An 18,890-nucleotide genomic window follows, 5' to 3' on the forward strand; every position below is an offset into this window, starting at 1 on the left:
ACTGTCTGTCTGTCTTTCTGTTTGTCGGCACGTCCCTCGATTCAGCCACCCGGCCTAAGTTGAACCACTTGCCCATGGGCCAGCCACCTTGAACGAATGACTAGGTTCATACCTGTGTACATTGTTGATCAAAAAGCAAACATTACGCATATCTGAGGCGCAACATCACTAGGTAAGTATTAGGTGCTGTGTTCCTTTAATAGAAAATACATAGATACGTAATTCTAGAGACCCTAGTTTCTTAAGCTGCGCTGAAAATGCGACTGCGCTGAAACTTGTCTTCCCTCCACGCCTTCTGCACGAGCTCATTGTTGTGTTTCGGTTTCGGTTCCGTATTGCACTGTATGAATGCCATGGGGTGCCGCTCGGGCATTCCTGCTTTACTCAGGTGACGTGTAAATAAAAGAGTGTGCGGAGAGCACTCGTTGAGTGCGGACGTTCCTTCTGCTTCGGCGCTTCCCGCAAAACCGCGTGTTCGGGCTGGCTGGCGTCCCCGCCGGTCGCGTTGGTCACCGCCGGTCTTCGCCTGCTGCTGCGCCGGGACTACCAGCCCGCAACACAGCACTCATGTTTCCCGACGTGTTGCCAGATGGCGTCCATATCTCACGCAGCGCCTCTTCTATTGTCTTTAGACGACATTTGCAGCGACGCACGCAGATACGCGGCCAATTTTTTTCTTCCTTACTTTTCTGTCCCCCCTTACCCCTTTCCCAGTGAAGGGTAGCAAACCGGAAAATTTTCTTCTGCTTAACCTCCCTTCCTTTCACTTAACCTTTCTCTCTCGCTCGCTTTTAGATATAGAAAGTGCTGAATGGAGAGAGACCCTTTTTTTTATAAAGCTTAAGCTAAAAAAATAGGGCCAACGTTTAGGTAAAGTAACCAAAGAAAACAGGGTCGCATGCATAGAACACATAAACAAGCAAAGAAAAAAAGCGAAGCATGGCCTCCTGGGACGTAAAGAGAAACAAAGTAATTGAAGACGAAAGCAGAAATTTTCATCGCAAGCTGATGCTTTCCTATGTTCCATTAGCTAAGCCTGCCACGGCTTTGCAGTTCGAGCACTGCGACTATGTTTTTTTTTTTTTGCGAATGAATCACTCTAGCTGAATTTCGTCGGTGCGCCATCATTAAAGAGCAGTTCTATAAATATCGCCCGCTGTTGGCCAAAGAATACCGAGCGCTGCAAACTTTACACGCATTTGCCTGGTATTCCCTTGCAAAGCAAAATCTTGCATTTGGTTCAAGCCTGTCATTCATGTTTTCTACGCTGCATAGCTTCCTTAATGAGTTCCATTAGGACACATTGTCTTGGCTTTAACTCTGAAAGCAAAAGCGCGCGAATAAGCTTCAAGCTTATTCTTCGTCTTTTCTGTATACAACCTCGTAATGGAGTCCCATTAAGGCTTCACGTCCACCCTCTACGACAGGACGTCGCATTCAGGCCGTCGCGACAGACTGTCATTGAACGTCGGATCGCGTTAGGGCTCTATTACATTACGTCCATTAAGTTACATCCACCGAGGCCTCCTCCGAAGCGCTGTGACACAGCCTGGGTCTCTCCAGGGCGCCTTACAGCTGCCTGCTGCAGATGCACAGAATCTTGCTGCGTTGTTGTTTTTCAAGCGGTGACGGCGGCGCATAGTAGTCACACAAGTCTGTATGCTATGGTTACTCTTTGCGGCAACCGTACGCATTCCTGCTTTCCACTCTATCTTTGCATCTTTACACACTCCATATCCACATATCCACAGTGCAAATCCATAATCACAGTGCATTCCATATTCGCAGTGCAAATTCATGCCGAAATTCGATGAATGCGCAGTTTTGTACAGGCACCGGAATGAAGAAACGAGACTCATGGTTGAGGCATGGCATATCGATAATAGCGGTAGCGCACGCGTGATCCAACTGTCGCTTCGCTTAACTCGCATAAAGAAGAAATCTAATGCCTGCCGGATTGATAGCTATCGCCTAATGCATGGGCATGGGCAGATAAGTTTTCATGCTTTCTTTTCCGCCCTTGCGTGACTTTGCAGTCGTTAGTCGGAGTTTCTGGTAGAGCACTGCACGGGCCGTAATTTCCGGCCCGGGCCCGGCCCGGGCCCGGACCTCGTTTAAATTTACCTGCCCGAACCCGACCCGGTGACTCAAAATGAGACCCGGGCCCGGCCCGAACCCGAGAAAAAATTTCGCCTACCCGGCCCGGCCCGGCCCGACCACAGATCAGGCCCGACTGAGGCGCGACCCAGTAATTTAGGTGGTGATGCCCGAACATGGAATCGACAGCAGGGTGTTTTAAGTGGCAAATATCTACGCTTTGTGGCCGCATGTTTTGCTAACAATTATACTTTAACATAGTTACGGTAATTTCTTGTAAAAAGGGGCTCACGGTGCAAACAATTGAGCGGACATACTGAATACAATGAATGTTTGTTCGGCAGTGGTATACTGTACCTATTTTTTCTGCAAATGCACTGGGGATCATGAAGGGTAATTTGTAGCAGACATTGTAGCAAGAAAAGTGATTTGCAGCACGAGTTAAATTTCGATAGGGAGCGCAATAACAACAAAGGATGGATTGATGGACAGACAAACTTTATTATGGTCCATCAGAACGCGCTCTAGAACGTTACGGGCCGCTCCGACATCGGAACAGAAAGACCAAGTCTCTCTGCTGCATCGCGGGCCCGTTGGCCTGTCCATATAGCTGTTCTTCTAGCGCGGAGCTGGTATATAATAGCAGCCTCCCATTCGGACAGCGCGATCGCTTCGCCGCCGCGTAACACGGAGCACCGCCAGAGCATGTGTTCTAGATTGGCTTGGCAGAGAACAAAACGCTCACTTCACTTTGTTTTTATTGCACTTTATAACCTATTGAAATTTATAGCATGCTCTAACCACAAAGCCAACCATGCACCCTTCTCGATATGTACCACCTGTCTTCACCATTGTAGCACCTTGCCAGAGCAAGAGAAACAGGGGAAAAAAACAAATTTGTGACCTTTGTTGTAAACACACTAATCTAGATAAAGGTATGGAACCGCGTGCACCACGTGTATGCGTATAATCAGCCTAAAGGAAGAAAAAAACTATTTGTCATAGCACTATTTTCATACACCATACCACTGCTTGTATATACAGACTGTAAGTTTCTTCTTCACATGTTACAGTCTGTCTTCACAGACTGTAAGTTTACTTATTCACATGTTATTGAGCGAAACATCAAAGTATCAAGAGATTCCCGATTTAAGCACGCCATGCGCTGTTGCATCACATATCCTGCCGCACTAAAGCTTCTTGCACTGCTCGCGCTGGCCGCACGGGCGCACCACATCTGCCTTGCCAATTGCGAAGGCGTCGGCAGTCGTTGTTCTTAGCTTCCACCACTGGAGCAAATCTAGGATGTCCTTGTGGGCCTCTGCAGAATGACCATAGCTGTCCAGCTCATCCCTTCACTTCTCTCGTTCCCGAACGTCGTGCCACTCTTCAATGTCGTCTATAAAACTCCTCTTTGAGGGCTTCTCCTTGTAGTTCTCAGCAGTGTATGTTATGCACGGTTTCCACCGTGCTCGTTTTATTTATATTATAATGGTTTATGCCTTCCCAGCGATGTTGTATCGGTAGAAGGTGGCCATTGGACTACGCGGTTAGGACAGGCAGGAGTAGGACGAAGCAATTTCGATATATTTTCGGGGTTCGTTCGAGTTTGGCAATAAATGCGCGACTAAGCTTCTCGAAGCTTACTCATTGGATGCATACGGTTCGAGGTAAGGGGATATCACCCGGCACGGAATCTGTCATTATCCTTGTTCAAGCCAGATATTTCGTCAAGCGAATATAATTCACCCCACGCCTTGTTTAATGGACCTGTTCTATTCCTGCACATTCCAACGCTGCTGTAGCAGTATCATGTAGCTCTCGCACTACATAGAGCACTATATAGGGCCTCAAACACGCGGCTCGCGGACCTCTCGCTAGCGGCTCCCCGCCCGCACATGACTGTCTTCATCCCATTTTTTTTTATAAGTATGTTCTTTAGATACACAGGCATGACAGATTGAAAGCAAAACGATATGTTGTTGGAATCCTGCCGTCAAATCCCCTTCAGAAATGATCCCGTATATGAGATATGGGGAAGGTCTGCTGTGAAATAACGGTAGTTTTAAAACCTGTTCCCCCGTCCCACGCTCCTACCTTCGTCATTGCCCTAGCCCTTGCGGGAGTAAATTTTTGTGAATGCGGCCCCTTAGCTGAGGTGAGTTTGAGACCCCTGATATGGTGGAGCAAGACGAAAGCTCAGACGTTAACAATGCAGGCATACAAAGCAGGCTGTCCATGTCCATCTCGCGCCACATGACCACTGGAAGCCGTCACAGAGTCACAGAAAAATAATGTGCCTTTATAGGGATTCTATGCATCAAGACTCCGTGCAGTCCTTTCTTTTTAGAGGGGGGCTCTAAATTTCAGCAACGTTTGCCCGCTTTGGGTTATCACTGTGATCGCAACAGCGATCACAGTGCATTACACATTACATTTATTACTGCGATTACAGAGTAACATTTGGGATACAAAATAATAACAAAAGGAAATAAAGCACGGAATAGCAAGATGTTACATATAAGTGCCTGGTCTATTTACTTTTAGCTCGCCCGTTTCAGGTAAATCTAGTAGCTCATATGCAAGAAGCAAATGAGTTCAGTACTTATCCCTCATAAAACGTCTCCAAATAGCTTACCTCACATTAAAAAAGCGTTTTTTTAGATAAGATGTGGGACATATATGCATGCACAGCGTATGCGGAACAAGGCATATTAAAGAGAACAACGATTTTTCTATTATCAGTAAATTACTCTTTTACCATTCCAAAAGCACCACGCTCGCCGCGACAAGACTCTTGGTAAGAGAGAAAACTCGCATGAAAATGTAGGTAACGACGCCAACTTGAAATTAACGCAGCAAACTCCGTGACGTCATAGATTCTGACGGCATTTACTGGGCCCTACGTAGTTTATAGTGGGTAAAAATGAAGTACATTGACCTCTGAGGGGGTCACAGACTTAACATACCAAGTTTCTGGAAATTTAGTTGAGCCAGTGTCCCCAAAGTACGACGAATACAGTTTGAAATCCGTGACGTCACGTGCGGAGATTTCAGCGCGAGATTTCAAAATGGAACTTTGACCTTGATTTTCTCCTTAATAATAAACTCATTGATGGTGAAATGAATGACGTTCGGGTTCTCAGAGTACACTTTACCGGTCTAAACCAATTCAGTGTTTCACTTTAGTGACCCTTTAAGAACGGAGCAAAGTCCAAGCCCGGCCCGACACGAGCCCGCCACCTCAAACTCGGGCCCGGCCCTAAGCACGGAGCTTCAGGCCCGAGCCCGGCCCGGGCCTGCCGTGAAAGCTACTTTACCCGGCCCGGCCCGGCCCACGGGCCGGGCCGGGCTCGGGTTTTCGGGTAGGTCCGAGCCCGTGCAGTGCTCTAGTTTCTGGTGCCTTTACGTCTCTCTTGTGTCCGTGTTTGCACGCCCAGTCTTCTATAATGAATGCTTTTCACAGTAATACGGCGTTATCGCATATATGCACCTACCTAAGATCCCATGTATTCCTACGTATACCAAAGCGCGTTAGGTTGAGGACGCACGGTTTTTCCGAGGGAAATAGTTCCGCGAATTCTAACGCATTAGAAGGGATCACAAGTGTAGCAGCATACTTACCACGACGGCTTCGGCGATGCGTGCAGTTTTGACCGAGGACGAAGCCCTGGCCCAGTGCGTGCTGTTCTTCGTGGCCGGCCAGGAGACCACCGCGTCGATGGTGGCATTCGCCACACACCTGCTCGCCGTGCACCCCGACGTGCAGGACAAACTGAGGCGAGAAGTGGACGAGTGCATCGCGACACAGGTAAGTGGGAGTTCTCGTGCGAGAATTGTAGTTGTTGTTTGAACAGAACTTTCGGAAAGATTCAATACTCTTTGGGCAGCCTGGAATAGGTCTTTATCGTCTCTGACTCATGGAAAATACAAGCACAGGATGCTTATTCAGTCCGGGGTCCCGTAGCACGTGACTGGAAAGCGACCACCAGTTAAAAACTGAGAGCTCACGTATTTAACGTTTTGTAAGTAGTTTTACGAAAAACAGTTTTAAGCAGTTGGTGGTAACAAAAGAATTCTTGGTGTCACAAAAATAAGCACCAGCTAAGGGTAAATTAAAAATCACCTAAAAAGTCATCGATAATAAGTGTCAGGATATGCATATAACCAATGCGCCCAGAGTCCTATGCACTAAAAGAGTGACGCACTCGGGGATGTATAGCTTGAAGTGAAAATGTTTAGGCAGCGCCTGGTGTCCCATTTCGTTATTCTCTAGATAACATAGCTATTATTACCTGACACACTTGGTTTAAGTCCCTTTTATTGTTCTCGGGAGTTGAACGAGTGTCGGTACTGAACCGTTTTTTATGCCAAAATAAGAGTTCTTCGACACTGAACGCGCACACTCGTAAGCTTAATTTGTCGCACAGACTGCCAAACGCGTACTTATGTACTTATGCATACTTTCAGTCGTCAGCATATATATATATATACATATATATATATATATATATATATATATATATATATATATATATATATATATATATATATATATATATATATATATATATATATATATATATATATATATATATATTCTGCAGTATTTGCATTTCCCAGATCTTAAAAGCCCACAGCCCTTCTAAGTTATATTTTTATATCCTTCGGGCCCCCTGTCTTGTGCTTCATTATTTGATCATGCAGTACCAACTAGCCCAATATGCCTACCTTTAAGTTCGTAGAAGTTGCATACTTCAGTGCACATGTGCCCTAGCAAAGGCAATGGCACTGTTAAGCGAATGTTAACGAGCCCAGTGCACTATTTAAAGAAGTACTCGCGAAAAGTGCGCAGCGCTAACATCGCCAAGACGAAAGAGCCGAAGTCGTTTAAGGTGTATATAACTTGTGAGAACGATGTGGGCAACGCAATGCAACCTTACTTTCTGCAGGGAAGTGAGCCCAGCATGGACGCGGTGGCGAAGCTCAAGTACCTGCACTGCGTCGTCTCCGAAACGCTGCGACTGTACCCTGCAGCCCCAAGGTATACCGAAGTCTTTACGAGCACAAAGTCGTCTGCAAACTGATAATTATGTCGCATTTCTTCACTGTACCTGTCTCCATCACCAATTCACGTAATAACTGATTCGTTACGCTAGCAGCTGGAATATCTGACTTTTAGCAACAATTTGCTTCAGTAGAGAGAGAGAGAGAGAGAAAGGTTAACTGAAAGGCAGGGAGGTTAACCAGAAGTTTTTCGGTTCGCTACCCTGCACTGGGGAAGGGGTAAGGGGGATAGAAAGGTAAGGAAGGAAAAAGGAGTAAAAAAAACGCACACACACTCAAGCACCGGAGCATCATAGTCGTCTAGCGAGGTCGGTTGAGCGGAGAAACTTCAGCAGCGCCTTCGTCGCTTTCTGGTTAGAAGCTAGAACGTTCCGGCTCTGCACAATTAATTGTTCAGAAAGCGTCTGGTCATCAAGGTGTGCTAGTGTTGCTGAGAGCTGTTGTCTTTGGGAGCTGTTGTGAGGGCAATGACACAGGACGTGCGCAATGGTTTCCTCGCTGCCACAGTGAGCACATGCAGCACTGTCTGCCATTCCGATTCGGTAAGCAAAGCTGTTTGTGAACGCCACTCCAAGCCACAGGCGGCAGAGGACTGTTGTTTCGGATCGGGATAGTCCGGACGGAATTTGAAGTTGAAGTGACGGATCCAGACGGTGAAGGCGGGTATGCAGAAAACCGGGTGTATTCCACATTGAATGCGTTAGATCACGTGCGAGAGAGCGAATCTTTGATGCTGCATCGGTTCGTGATAATGGAATGGTGGTGGGCAGGGAGGGGTGCGAGCAAGGTGTCTGATGTGTGCCCTAAGCACCTCCAAGGTTATGTGAATGCTAGCAGGGTGATCCTTTGCGATGGCAATGGTCTCCGCTGTTGATGCGCAGCGTGGCAGTCCGAGACAAGCTGTGAGTGCCTGACCCTGAACATTTTCGACTGCACGTATGTTGCTTTTACAGGTGTTCGTCAGCACCGGTAGACTGTACCGCATATACCCGAGAAATAGAGTCCGATATAATTGCAACATAGCGTGCACCAATGTACTCCACGTTTTCCCTCCGAGGAACTTGAAAACATGTGAGATAGCTGTCGGGCGCTTCTTAAGACCAGCCACATGGGGACTCCAGCAAATGTCTCTATCGATGACGACGCCCAAGAATCTTTGAGCCCTGGCGTAACAAACATTTTGCCCATTGATTGATACGGCATATGCTGTCATTGGCTTCCGTGTAAATGCGACCAACGCAGATTTCTCACGTGAAATCTCGAGGCCTTGTTCACTAAGGTACGCCGATATTGAAATCGCGGCTTTTTGGAGCCTTGCAAGCACCTGAGGCCGTGTTACGTCTGACGTCCAAACACAGATGTCATCGGCATTAATGGATATATGAACTGAACTCGGTATACGTTCCCCGAGTCCGATCAACACAAGGTTGAAAATTACACCATCTCCCGCTAAAGGGGACCATGAGTAGATGCGAAGCCGGAGCACTTGCACGATCGCGTTCCGTTGGCGTTCGTTGGGCATGCTAACGACCCCGCGTCGTGGAACGCGAAGAGGAACGCTACGCGCGTTTTGTCTCCCCTCTAGCCTGGTCGTTAATTCTCACAGGGCGAGCGGGGAACGCGGTCGACAGGCGGGCGAGAGGGGGCAGCGTAGGAGAGGAGAGAGAAGGGGAGGGGACGCGCATGCGCTCGAGCTCATCGCGGCGTTGCGCAGGAGATAATTTCGGCATGTCTAGCCCGCGTTTCGGAGGAAGAGTGGAAAGGGGGAGGGGAGAGGGGAAGCGGAGAGGGGTATGGGAGAGGCGAGGGGAGAGGGTAGATGACAGGGGAATGGTGAGGGGGAGTGAAGAGGAGGTGTGTGGAGAGGGTACGCGCGTACGCAGTAAGGGTGGTCACGCCGCACACCACCACCGGATTGAGCTCCGCCTCAAGATACTTCGCACCTAATAATGTGGGACTTAAGTCGCCACCTTGAGGAACACCACAGTGTGTGTAGTGCTGAGACGTTGGTCCATCATCCGTTTGCACAAAGAATGATCTCATGTGCAGGTAGCAGCAGATCCAACGGTAGACTCCACCACCAAGACCAACCGATTCGAGGGCGTCAAGTATGGCCTCTTGACAAACGTTGTCGTATGCTCCTTTTACATCACAGAAGGGCGCGGCGGATAACCGCCTGCTCATTTTCTGGCGTTGGACGTAAGTTACCAGATCAGTGACATTGTCAATAGAGCAACGAACGCGTCGAGAGCCGGCCATCGCACTTGGGTATACATTATAGCGTTCCAGGAACCACTCTAGTCCGGCAAGAATCATTCGCTCCGTCAGCTTTCCTACACAACTAGCCAGTGCTACTGGGCGGTATGATGCCAGCTCTAGTGGGGATTTCCCAGGTTTTAGAAGCGGGACTAGACGGCTCGTTTTCCATTCTTGCCCTAGTTTGTGAGGCTCTTCCCCCCCTCCACACCCTAAATTGAATAAAGCGCAAGCGGTCATGCTACGACACCTACAGACAAAAACGTACATCACTACAGCCATGCTAAACAGAATCGATCCGGACTTTTCACCTCACTGTCAGCACTGTAATCACGAGCACTGCAATTTTGAACATATGCCCTGCCTGTGCCCCTTTAATTCGGGGTCAGGATTATCAGACAGACCCTCCTGGGAGGCTGCCATGCGCAGCATGGAACTCAACAACCAACTCCTGGCAGCCCAGAGGGCCCGGGACATCGCCGAGAGGCTCCAGCTTCCGGCACCTTCCTGGGTGGAGCCACCTGGCTGAGCTAGCGGGACCTCCAGTCGCGTTCAGCTTCTGCCACTTTTGGACCACAATACAGTTCTCGCTTACTCACTCACTTTTCCATTCTTGTGGGACTTGCCCATCTCGCCAATATTCGTTGAACACATCTAGCAAAGCTTCTCGTGCCCGCTCAGTGAGGTTGCATAACATGCGGTATGATATGCCATCTGGACCAGGTGACGACGACCGATTGCATGCGGCGATAGCCGCATCCAGCTCCTCAATCGTGAAAGGCATGTCCATGCGCGAGTCCAATGAAGGAGGTGTGATAACAGCAGCAATGGCTCCCGGGGAAGTCGAACGGACCACGATCTTCCTGCAAAAATCTTCAGCTACTTCGCTACCCCGTCGATGTTGGAAACGTGTCAAAGCTTTGAAAGGAAATCGCTGTTCAGGAAATGTACGCAGGCCTCGCACAGTCCGCCATATCTGTGATAGAGGTTTTTCGGGGGTCTAGAGACTCGCAGAAAAATTATGGCAACTTCGCATTAGTGGTGCCCAGCCTGAAGGAAGAGCGCAGCTGGGTGGCCTTCAACCTTTCTCTTTCTTTCTTTCTTTCTTTCTTTCTTTCTTTCTTTCTTTCTTTCTTTCTTTCTTTCTTTCTTTCTTTCTTTCTTTCTTTCTTTCTTTCTTTCTTTCTTTCTTTCTTTCTTTCTTTCTTTTCTCTTCTTTTCTTTCTTTCCTTCTTCCCTTCTTTCTTTCTTTCTTTCTTTCTTTCTTTCCTTCTTTCTTTCTTTCTTTCTTTCTTTCTTTCTTTCTTTCTTCCTTTCTTTCTTTCTTTCTTTATTTCTTTCTTTCTTTCTTCGCTTTCTCTTTTTTTCTGCTTCTTGGATCTCATTTTAACCCGCAAGTGTTTTATGCCGGGGGTCCACCAAGAGTTTCATGACGTATTTCCGAGATGAGATCAGACAGTGCCTATACGAAGGTCAAGTTCGTTATCGCGGCGTGCGTAAAAATATCTTTCGTCATGCATCAAAATAAAGACACGAAGAAAAATTTCGGCAGGTCGCACACCTCGTGGGAATCTGTTTCGTGCGAAGCAGTCAGCGAGTGGTTCTATGCTGCATTTTCTTTTTGCTTTGAGTCAAGCGTTACGAGGTGGATCGACGTGTTTTAGTGAGAGTAGTAGTTGTGATGCACTTCGTGGGCTTACTAGGCAGGTCGACAACACTGGCGTTTAAAGGGTAACTTATGGTGCGACGTAACGTCAGCAGTCACGTACACCACATATGTCAGTATTATCGAAACGAAGTGCACTTTACGGCGCTTTGATGTGAATACCGCACGTAACCTTCGTTAGCGTATTCATCCAGGGTCGAGCGACGCTTGAATATAGCTTGCGGAATAATAAGAATTCAAATGTAATGTTTAAATGACTGCTATAAAAGCGGAGCCAACACTGGCACCACAGAAGTTAACCTTACATGACGCCTGCATCGTAGGAGTATATATGTAGCGCTTATTGCTTTGTTATAAATTTAGATAGCCAGCATGCACCTCAACACAACTGACGTTGCGCCGACATAACGCTTGCATAGAGTGTTTTCCAAAGCAGTCTCCAGACCTTGCGTGGCTCTGTGGTAGAAGACATGACTGCCGCGCAGAATGCTTGGGTTCGATTCCTGCTGAGATTCTGATTTTCATTCTTTGCATTGGTCGGGTAAACGCTGCAGGTGTCGCTTTTTACCAGTGTCTGTTGTCGACGTTCTTTGCTAGATATAAACTGTCAATCACCTGTGGCGCATACCCGTATACCACGACCCGTGGTAAATGGGGATGTGTTTGGAGGAAAGGGTTTGACGAAGTACGCGACAGGATTTTCACATAATTCATGTCATGACCAGTCATATTCGTCAAGTCCTCTTACCAGGCCCGTAGCCAGGAATTTTTTTCGAGGGGGGGGGGGGGGGGGGCACTTGGTGAAAGCCTTGAAAAACACCCTATCTTTATTATGTTTTTTTCGGTAAAACACCCCCCTCCATAACACCCAGACGTAGGCGGATAGATAGATAGATAGATAGATAGATAGATAGATAGATAGATAGATAGATAGATAGATAGATAGATAGATAGATAGATAGATAGATAGATAGATAGATAGATAGATGGATAGATAGATAGATAGATAGATAGATAGATAGATAGATAGATAGATAGATAGATAGATAGATAGATAGATAGATAGATAGATAGATAGATAGATAGATAGATAGATAGATAGATAGATAGAAACGCTCAAAGTGCAAAAGGTTCACTGAGAAGTGCTTCGCATATAAAAAAAATTAGGGCAGCTACTCTCTAGTGATTCAAAGGCTGAGCTGGTGGCCTTCCCCTCTTCCTTTCTCTCCTCCTCAACCTCACTTTCCTTTCCCGTCACCTTGCTAGATAGATAGATAAATATACAAGGCTACGCTATGATTTACCCTCTCCCCTCCTTCTTTACCTTACATCACTCTTCCTCGACCTCGCTTCCCTTTCCATTCCCCTTGCTAAACTATACTATACAAAGCTGTGCTCTACCCTCTCCCCTCCTCCCTTCCCTTCTCCTGACCTTCACTTCCCTTTCCCAAACCCTTACTGTACTATGTTCCTTTCTTGTCTTTGCGTGCCTTGGCATAGCTAGGCTGGGATTCCCTTTCTTAAAATGGCTCCTTCTCGCTTTGGTAGTTAATGCGCAACGACAACGGTCTTTTGCAAAAGCTTAAACAAATCCGCTGTTAAAAGGGAAAAAAATACATCTCCCGCAAAAGGGGACCATGAGGTGATGCGAAGCAGCGTTTCGGCATGTCGAGCCTGCGTTTCAGAGGGGAAGTAGAGAGGGGGAGTGAAAAGGAGGTGTATGGAGAGGGGTTGCGCATGCGCAGTAAGGGTGGTCACGCCGCACACCACCACCACCACCAATTTGAACTCCGCCATAAGATGCTTCCCATCTAAATGTCGGAAAGATTCAGCGTCGCTCCTTTCGGTATCTTCGCTGTAGTGCAACAGTGCTACGCAGAGAAGACGTTGCGCGGCGGAACAGCAGCGCAGTTACCAGAAATGTAACTGCGGGCTTTTCCGCTTCTTCCTAAACCGGAATCTCCTATAACAAAAAATCGCTTTCGATCACTACTACCACAAGGCAGATACACATTACAAAAGCTTTGTCCACTGGGCGCCAGGAAATTAGACACCAGTTTTGAACGTAAATGCTAACGCACTGAGTATGCTAGGATAAAAAGTGGCAGCAACACAATTAGTCTGTATTACCGCGAGACTTTTAATCAAGATTTTAAAAAAATTAAGGTGTAGTGTTCTCTTGAAAATTTTGTCACGTATTGTGAGGTGTTTCGGCAAACTTTTCTTGCTGGTGCGTAACTTCCAGTCTCTCTTAGAACTGTAAACAAGCTCCTAAATAATGTAGTAATTGCGCTCGGACAACCCGCGCGATCAACGTGGTCTCAGGGACAAACAAAGAATAAGAACAAAAAAAAAACAACGCGATGACAGGAGACTCGAGTAACGTTCATGAACTACAAACCGATTTCCAACGTAGCTGTAGCAATTGGTGTCGTTTGCTGTAAGCATCTTTCTCGAAAACAGTGGAAAAAAAAACTAGCGACAAAGTTCCCACAATCTTCGGTAAATTTGATCTCGGTGGCAGTTATATCTTTTCCGAGTTATAATTTCCTTGACGTCCCCCCCCACCCAAAAAAAAAAGGATGTATTTTAAAACGATCCGGAGTGCCTGCATATACGTAATCTACTGAAGGTGTCTTAAATGGGTAGCCTTAAAATTTGCCTAGGTATAGTCTATAAGAACCTCGCGCTGAGCTGACGGAAATATAAACCAAGCGTCTTGTTTACTTTACTGACAACATCGAGGGAAGTCCGCCTAAATTAATGCGAATCCTTCCCTATTTCGCACCTTGTAATGACATGGTTCGAAATGTCAGCTTGCAATGACAGGCTGGCATAACATCAGAGCTTATCCTTTTGAAGCACGGAGCAATATATATATATATATATATATATATATATATATATATATATATATATATATATATATATATATATATATATATATATATATATATATATGCTGCCTAGGGGAGGAGCGTGTTAAAAGTTTGTCTTTGTCGTCGCCTTCTCTTACGGTATGGCCACCAGGCTAGAGCGGTCGGCCGTAGAAGACTGCGTGCTCGGTGAAACGGGAATCAAGATTCGCAACGGCGGAATGGTCACCGTGCCTCTCTACGCTCTGCATCGAGACCCGGAGTTCTTCCCGGAGCCAGACGCTTTCAAGCCTGAAAGGTGACTACTCCCACGCTTCATCTGGAGTGCGGTTTCACGATATATAGGGCAGCGTTCAGTTGCGGCAAGGACAAAGACAAGCAGCTGTTTTTAAATAAAAATACTCAGAAGGTCCCCTAAGCATTTGCCCAAGACGACTCGAAGGCGAAAGCCTTCTTCTTCTCCTGAGGCGATTGTATCGATGCCCCCCTCCCCGGAAGGCTTTTTCCACCTAACGTGATTTCGCACTGCCTCTGTGATAACAGGCACTTGTATATCTTTCTACACATTCCGTGGTTTTGCCGTGCCTCCGGGATCGGCCCACATTTCACCAAGCGAAGATGTCATATGACGAAGTGACTTCATGATGACGTCCTCACAATGACGTCACAAATTTTGGGAGCCTGAGACATCATGAAGCCGTCATCGGGGGACGCCATCACACGATGGGGAACGTTCGCATCACTCGTGTGGGCGCTGACGCCGCCGAGGTTCACTTTTCGCGTTCGATGAGGCATCTAAGCCTTTCGCATTGATAAAAGTTGAATGAATTTCATCCGGCTTGCATATGCCGCGTTTAAGGCTGTCTTGTAGACGTGCCCTGAGAAGGGTGACGTTCGAATGTTCGTAGGGTATTAAAGGGACACTAAAGAGGGAAACAGTTTTTATCGTAGTAGTAGTAAATTACCCGTTCACAATACTGAAAGCGCAACTCTTGCCGCGGGAAGATGCCTTGTAAGCGAGAAAACGAGCAGAAAGAAAATGCAGGTGGCGACGCCATATCGAAGTTTACGCACCAACTCGTTGTGATGTCGTAGATTTCGACGGCATCTGCTAGGATCTACGTAGTTCTTAATCGGGTAAAAATGGAGTACATTGTTCTCAGAGGAGGCCAGAAGCCTAACGTACAAAGTTTCAGGAAACTTCGTTGATTTAATGCGGCCGAAATAGGAAAATAAACACTTGGAAATCTCTGACATCAATCTGCTGTTTATGTTCAGAGATTTGGGCACGAAATTTACGAAAATAAGCTTTATTCTTGATTTTCTCTCGTATTAGAAAAAAAAAAACTCTGCTGTGGTGAAATTAACGGCTTTGGAAAGATAACTTATCCGTTTCAATTGATTGATTGTTGAACTTTAGTGTTTCTACAAAGAAAACGTAGTCTAGAAGTACACGTTCCTTGGCTAGTCGGTTTATGTTCAAGTGCAAGCCACAAAAGTATGGCTCTTTTTGCGCAAGGAAATTAACGAGGGAAGGGGTCCACGGGAGCGCTCCCCTTGACCCCTTCCCTCGTTATTCCCTACAAAACAGCCATACTTTTGTGGCTAGTACTTGAAAACGTAGTGTTGTAGTGTTCTATTTCACATCTAACATTATAACTCTAGAAGTACTTCCTATACAGTCTTATTGCCGCGAATATGTGTTTTTGCCTCTTTTGCGCGTTTTCTCGGTGCGAGTGGGTACCGAGTACGGGTATATGAGTGCTAATGTATGGCACGTAACAGTGCGTCGCTAGCGTACCAGACCTGCCGACCTCAGTCAAGTGTGACTTGTACATCTGTGTTGGCAAATGAGTCAATGATAGGTCGCCACTTGCTCCGGTATTGCACTATCTCCGGGACTGTGCCACGTTTCTTCCATTTTCTTCCGTGCCTTGGACTGACAGCATAAGGGACGGAAAATTGCCAAATAACGCTATGCCTTAAAATCACCTGTGTTCTTTCATATCTTCAGTACTTCACAGTTTTATTAGTAGCGCATAAAACAATGGAAGGGGATGGCTTGACTCCCAACGAGGGCGCGTACTCGTGTGGAAAAATACACATGGTCGCGTGCACGCGACCGTTCGTATCAGCATGCGCACGCGACCGTCTGTTATCGCGTGCTCGCTGTTATCGTGGTAACATGCCATAACAGCCAGCGTGCGGTCTCGAACAATTTTCCATCACGTGCGTTATCAATGTCCTAGGCCGGAACAAAGATGCAGATTTCAGCCATTTCTATGCACGGAAAGTCTCTCTAACTTTACATTCTCAGATGAAGGATAATGTACGTTTTGTGCCTACCTTACGGTGAAATTGACCTGTACAATTATGAATGTGTACACAGAAATAGGATTATTTAAAGGGGCCCTGCAACAATTTATAAACATGGTCAGAAAATGATGCCAATCGGTAGCCGAGGCTCCTGCAATGAAGTGTGCCGAACGTTATAGCGCTGTACGGCGCATAAAATTTGCTATTCACTTTAAATCAGCTAAAAATAACTGGCTTTTCACTCGACGAATTATGCCATAAATACAATTCGGCTCAGAGACATTGGTTGATTTGAGCATTGTGAGCTGCATAGTTTCCGCGTCCGCCGTGTGGTGCCGCGACGAGCCCGCGCTGTGCTCTATAGTGCTAGAATTGCTAGAATCACACACGATATAGAATTACACGAGCGTGCTCGTGACCACACTGAAAGTGAGCCGCGTGTTCAAAGAAAACAAGAAAAGAATGTGCTCGAGGTCTTGACTTGCGTTGCCGTACGGACGTTGCTTCTTGCCTTCTTGTAATCACCGCCTCCCCATCCCTCTGCAGCTTTCAGCGCGCTCGCTGTGACGAAAGAAGAGAGAAATCGCTTGAAGCATGCGACGAATCCATAACTGCACTCGAATTTGACGGATTCTAAAAATATTTGCGGCAGTCGATTCGTGAGGCAATAAACTCCGTTAGGGAGGTCACTCGATGGTTACATAGAAAAGTGTTCGCGGGCCCCTTCAAAAGTCGCTGGGCCTTGCTTTTGCTTCTTTCTAGCTCTCGGCTGTGTCTTTTTCGCCCGCATTATCGAGCATGCTACGTATGGATTTTAGTCTTGAATCCGTCCAGGGCTGGGGCTTATGAAAGGCAGGAAGGGTCTGTAAGACACCCCCGTGCTGCTAAAAAAACTCACAGGTTCCCTTATGCAGTCACCTAAGACGACTCGAAGGCGAAAGCCCATCTTCTTGTTCTTCTCAGTCGATGTATTGATCCTGCCCGCCCCCTTCCGCAAGCGTTGTGCACCTAGCGTGGTTTTTCATTGCCACCAGGGTCGGAGGCACCTCACCTGGTTTGGCCCTGCCTCCGTGGTCTGCGCACTTTTAACCAAGCTACGATGTCATGTGATGACGGCATCATGTGACGTCACGCCAAGATCTGTGACGTCATGATGACGTCATATGGTGAGGTCAGCACGTGATGATGAGGATTTTTTTTTTAATCACTCGTGTGGTCCCCGACGCCGCGGGACGCCGATGACGACGGTCAGTTTTCCTGTTTGATGAGGCATCTAAGGCTTTCGCTTTAAAAGAAGAGGCTAGGATAAGGTGTGGCTGGCATTTTTCTACGCACTTAGGTCTCTTGCGGTGGTAATTCTTTAGTTCTATGGCATTTTGGCCATCTGATTCATTCCTACAAATATATTTTTCGGACAGGTTCAGCGAAGAAAACGCCGACTCCATCAAGCCTTACACGTACCTTCCTTTCGGGGCTGGACCCAGAAACTGCATCGGAATGCGACTCGCACTCCACGCTGTCAAGGTCGCCTTGCTGCACTCCGTTCACAAAGTGCAATTTGTTCGGACGGAAAAAACGCAGGTGAGAATATCGAAACTGCGAGTGAATTGTGTTACGTCTCAATGTTATCAATTGCGCCATTAGGAACAAGGATTGTTTGTTGTTGTTCCTGTCATTGTTGTTGTCCTTGTTGCTGTGCACCAACGGGAATTTCTAACCCCTGGTGAAACCATGAGCGTCACCGACCGGTAAGAAAACGAGGCTCTTCTACATTATTGGACTTAACGTTTGTAATATTATTCACAATCGAATGACTAAGCGATCAGGTCTACCGATGTTAAGCAGTTCATTCAAATTATCTCGAAAACCATAAAAATGAGAGTAGCCGATCAGGAGCGACCCGCCGCCCGGTGCACATAGTGTATGCCCTTTGATGGAGAGAAATACAAGCGATACTGCAGCACCGTACATGGTGTGAAATGACTTCAATCGTGGTGAGATTTGGTATCAATGTCGCAAAGTAATACCCTATACCCTCTAAATAATTCTTAGAAGGAAAGAAGGAAAACGGGAGAGAGGAAAGACAGGGATGTTAACCAATTTGGCATAACCGGTATGCTACCCTGCATAGGGGGAAGGGATGGGCAGATTGAAAGAAGAGTAAAGAAAGAGAGAAAGAGGAGCGGCATAGCAGAGTGGCCTCTCTTCGGCGGAGTCCAGATGGGAGTTGAAGTCTCCACAACTCGTTTAGGTGGTGTTGCCGATAGTTTTGGCTTCTTGAGGTATTCAGTGTTGAGTGCGAAATATTCTTTGCGATCCTTTGAAGCATGACAGCAGCATCAGACCTTGAAAGGGGTATAGCCTCTTCCTTGTTGCCTTGCAAAGCTGACCGAGCAGCATTATCGGCATGTTCGTTGCCAAGCACGCCGCAGTGACTTGGCAACCATTGAAATGTCAATTGGTGTCCCTTCTGGAATGACGTATGAATGAGGTGTCTTATCTCGAATACCAGTTTTTCGTATGGTCCACGCCGCAGGGCTGACAAGAGAGATTGTAGGGCTGCTTTGGAGTCACTAAAAATTTACCATCGCTGTGGTTGTTCGCGATGGACA

General features: G+C 46.8%; 1 protein-coding gene across 2 annotated transcripts in view; it reads left to right on the forward strand.

Moving 5' to 3' along the window:
- Positions 1–18,890, forward strand: part of LOC119397365 (cytochrome P450 3A24) — a 102,105-nt gene that overhangs the window by 82,241 nt on the left and 974 nt on the right. Inside the window, exon 13 of one of the 2 annotated variants that reach the window (XM_049416820.1) lies at positions 17,803–17,859. The exons of the other annotated variant lie outside the window; for it this stretch is intronic. Coding sequence (XP_049272777.1) covers positions 17,803–17,859 — 57 coding nt within the window. The remainder of the gene's footprint in view (positions 1–17,802; positions 17,860–18,890) is intronic. 2 annotated transcript variants of the gene reach the window in all.

This window comes from Rhipicephalus sanguineus, chromosome 6, assembly GCF_013339695.2.
Source record: "Rhipicephalus sanguineus isolate Rsan-2018 chromosome 6, BIME_Rsan_1.4, whole genome shotgun sequence".
In the NCBI taxonomy this organism is placed as follows: domain Eukaryota; kingdom Metazoa; phylum Arthropoda; class Arachnida; order Ixodida; family Ixodidae; genus Rhipicephalus; species Rhipicephalus sanguineus.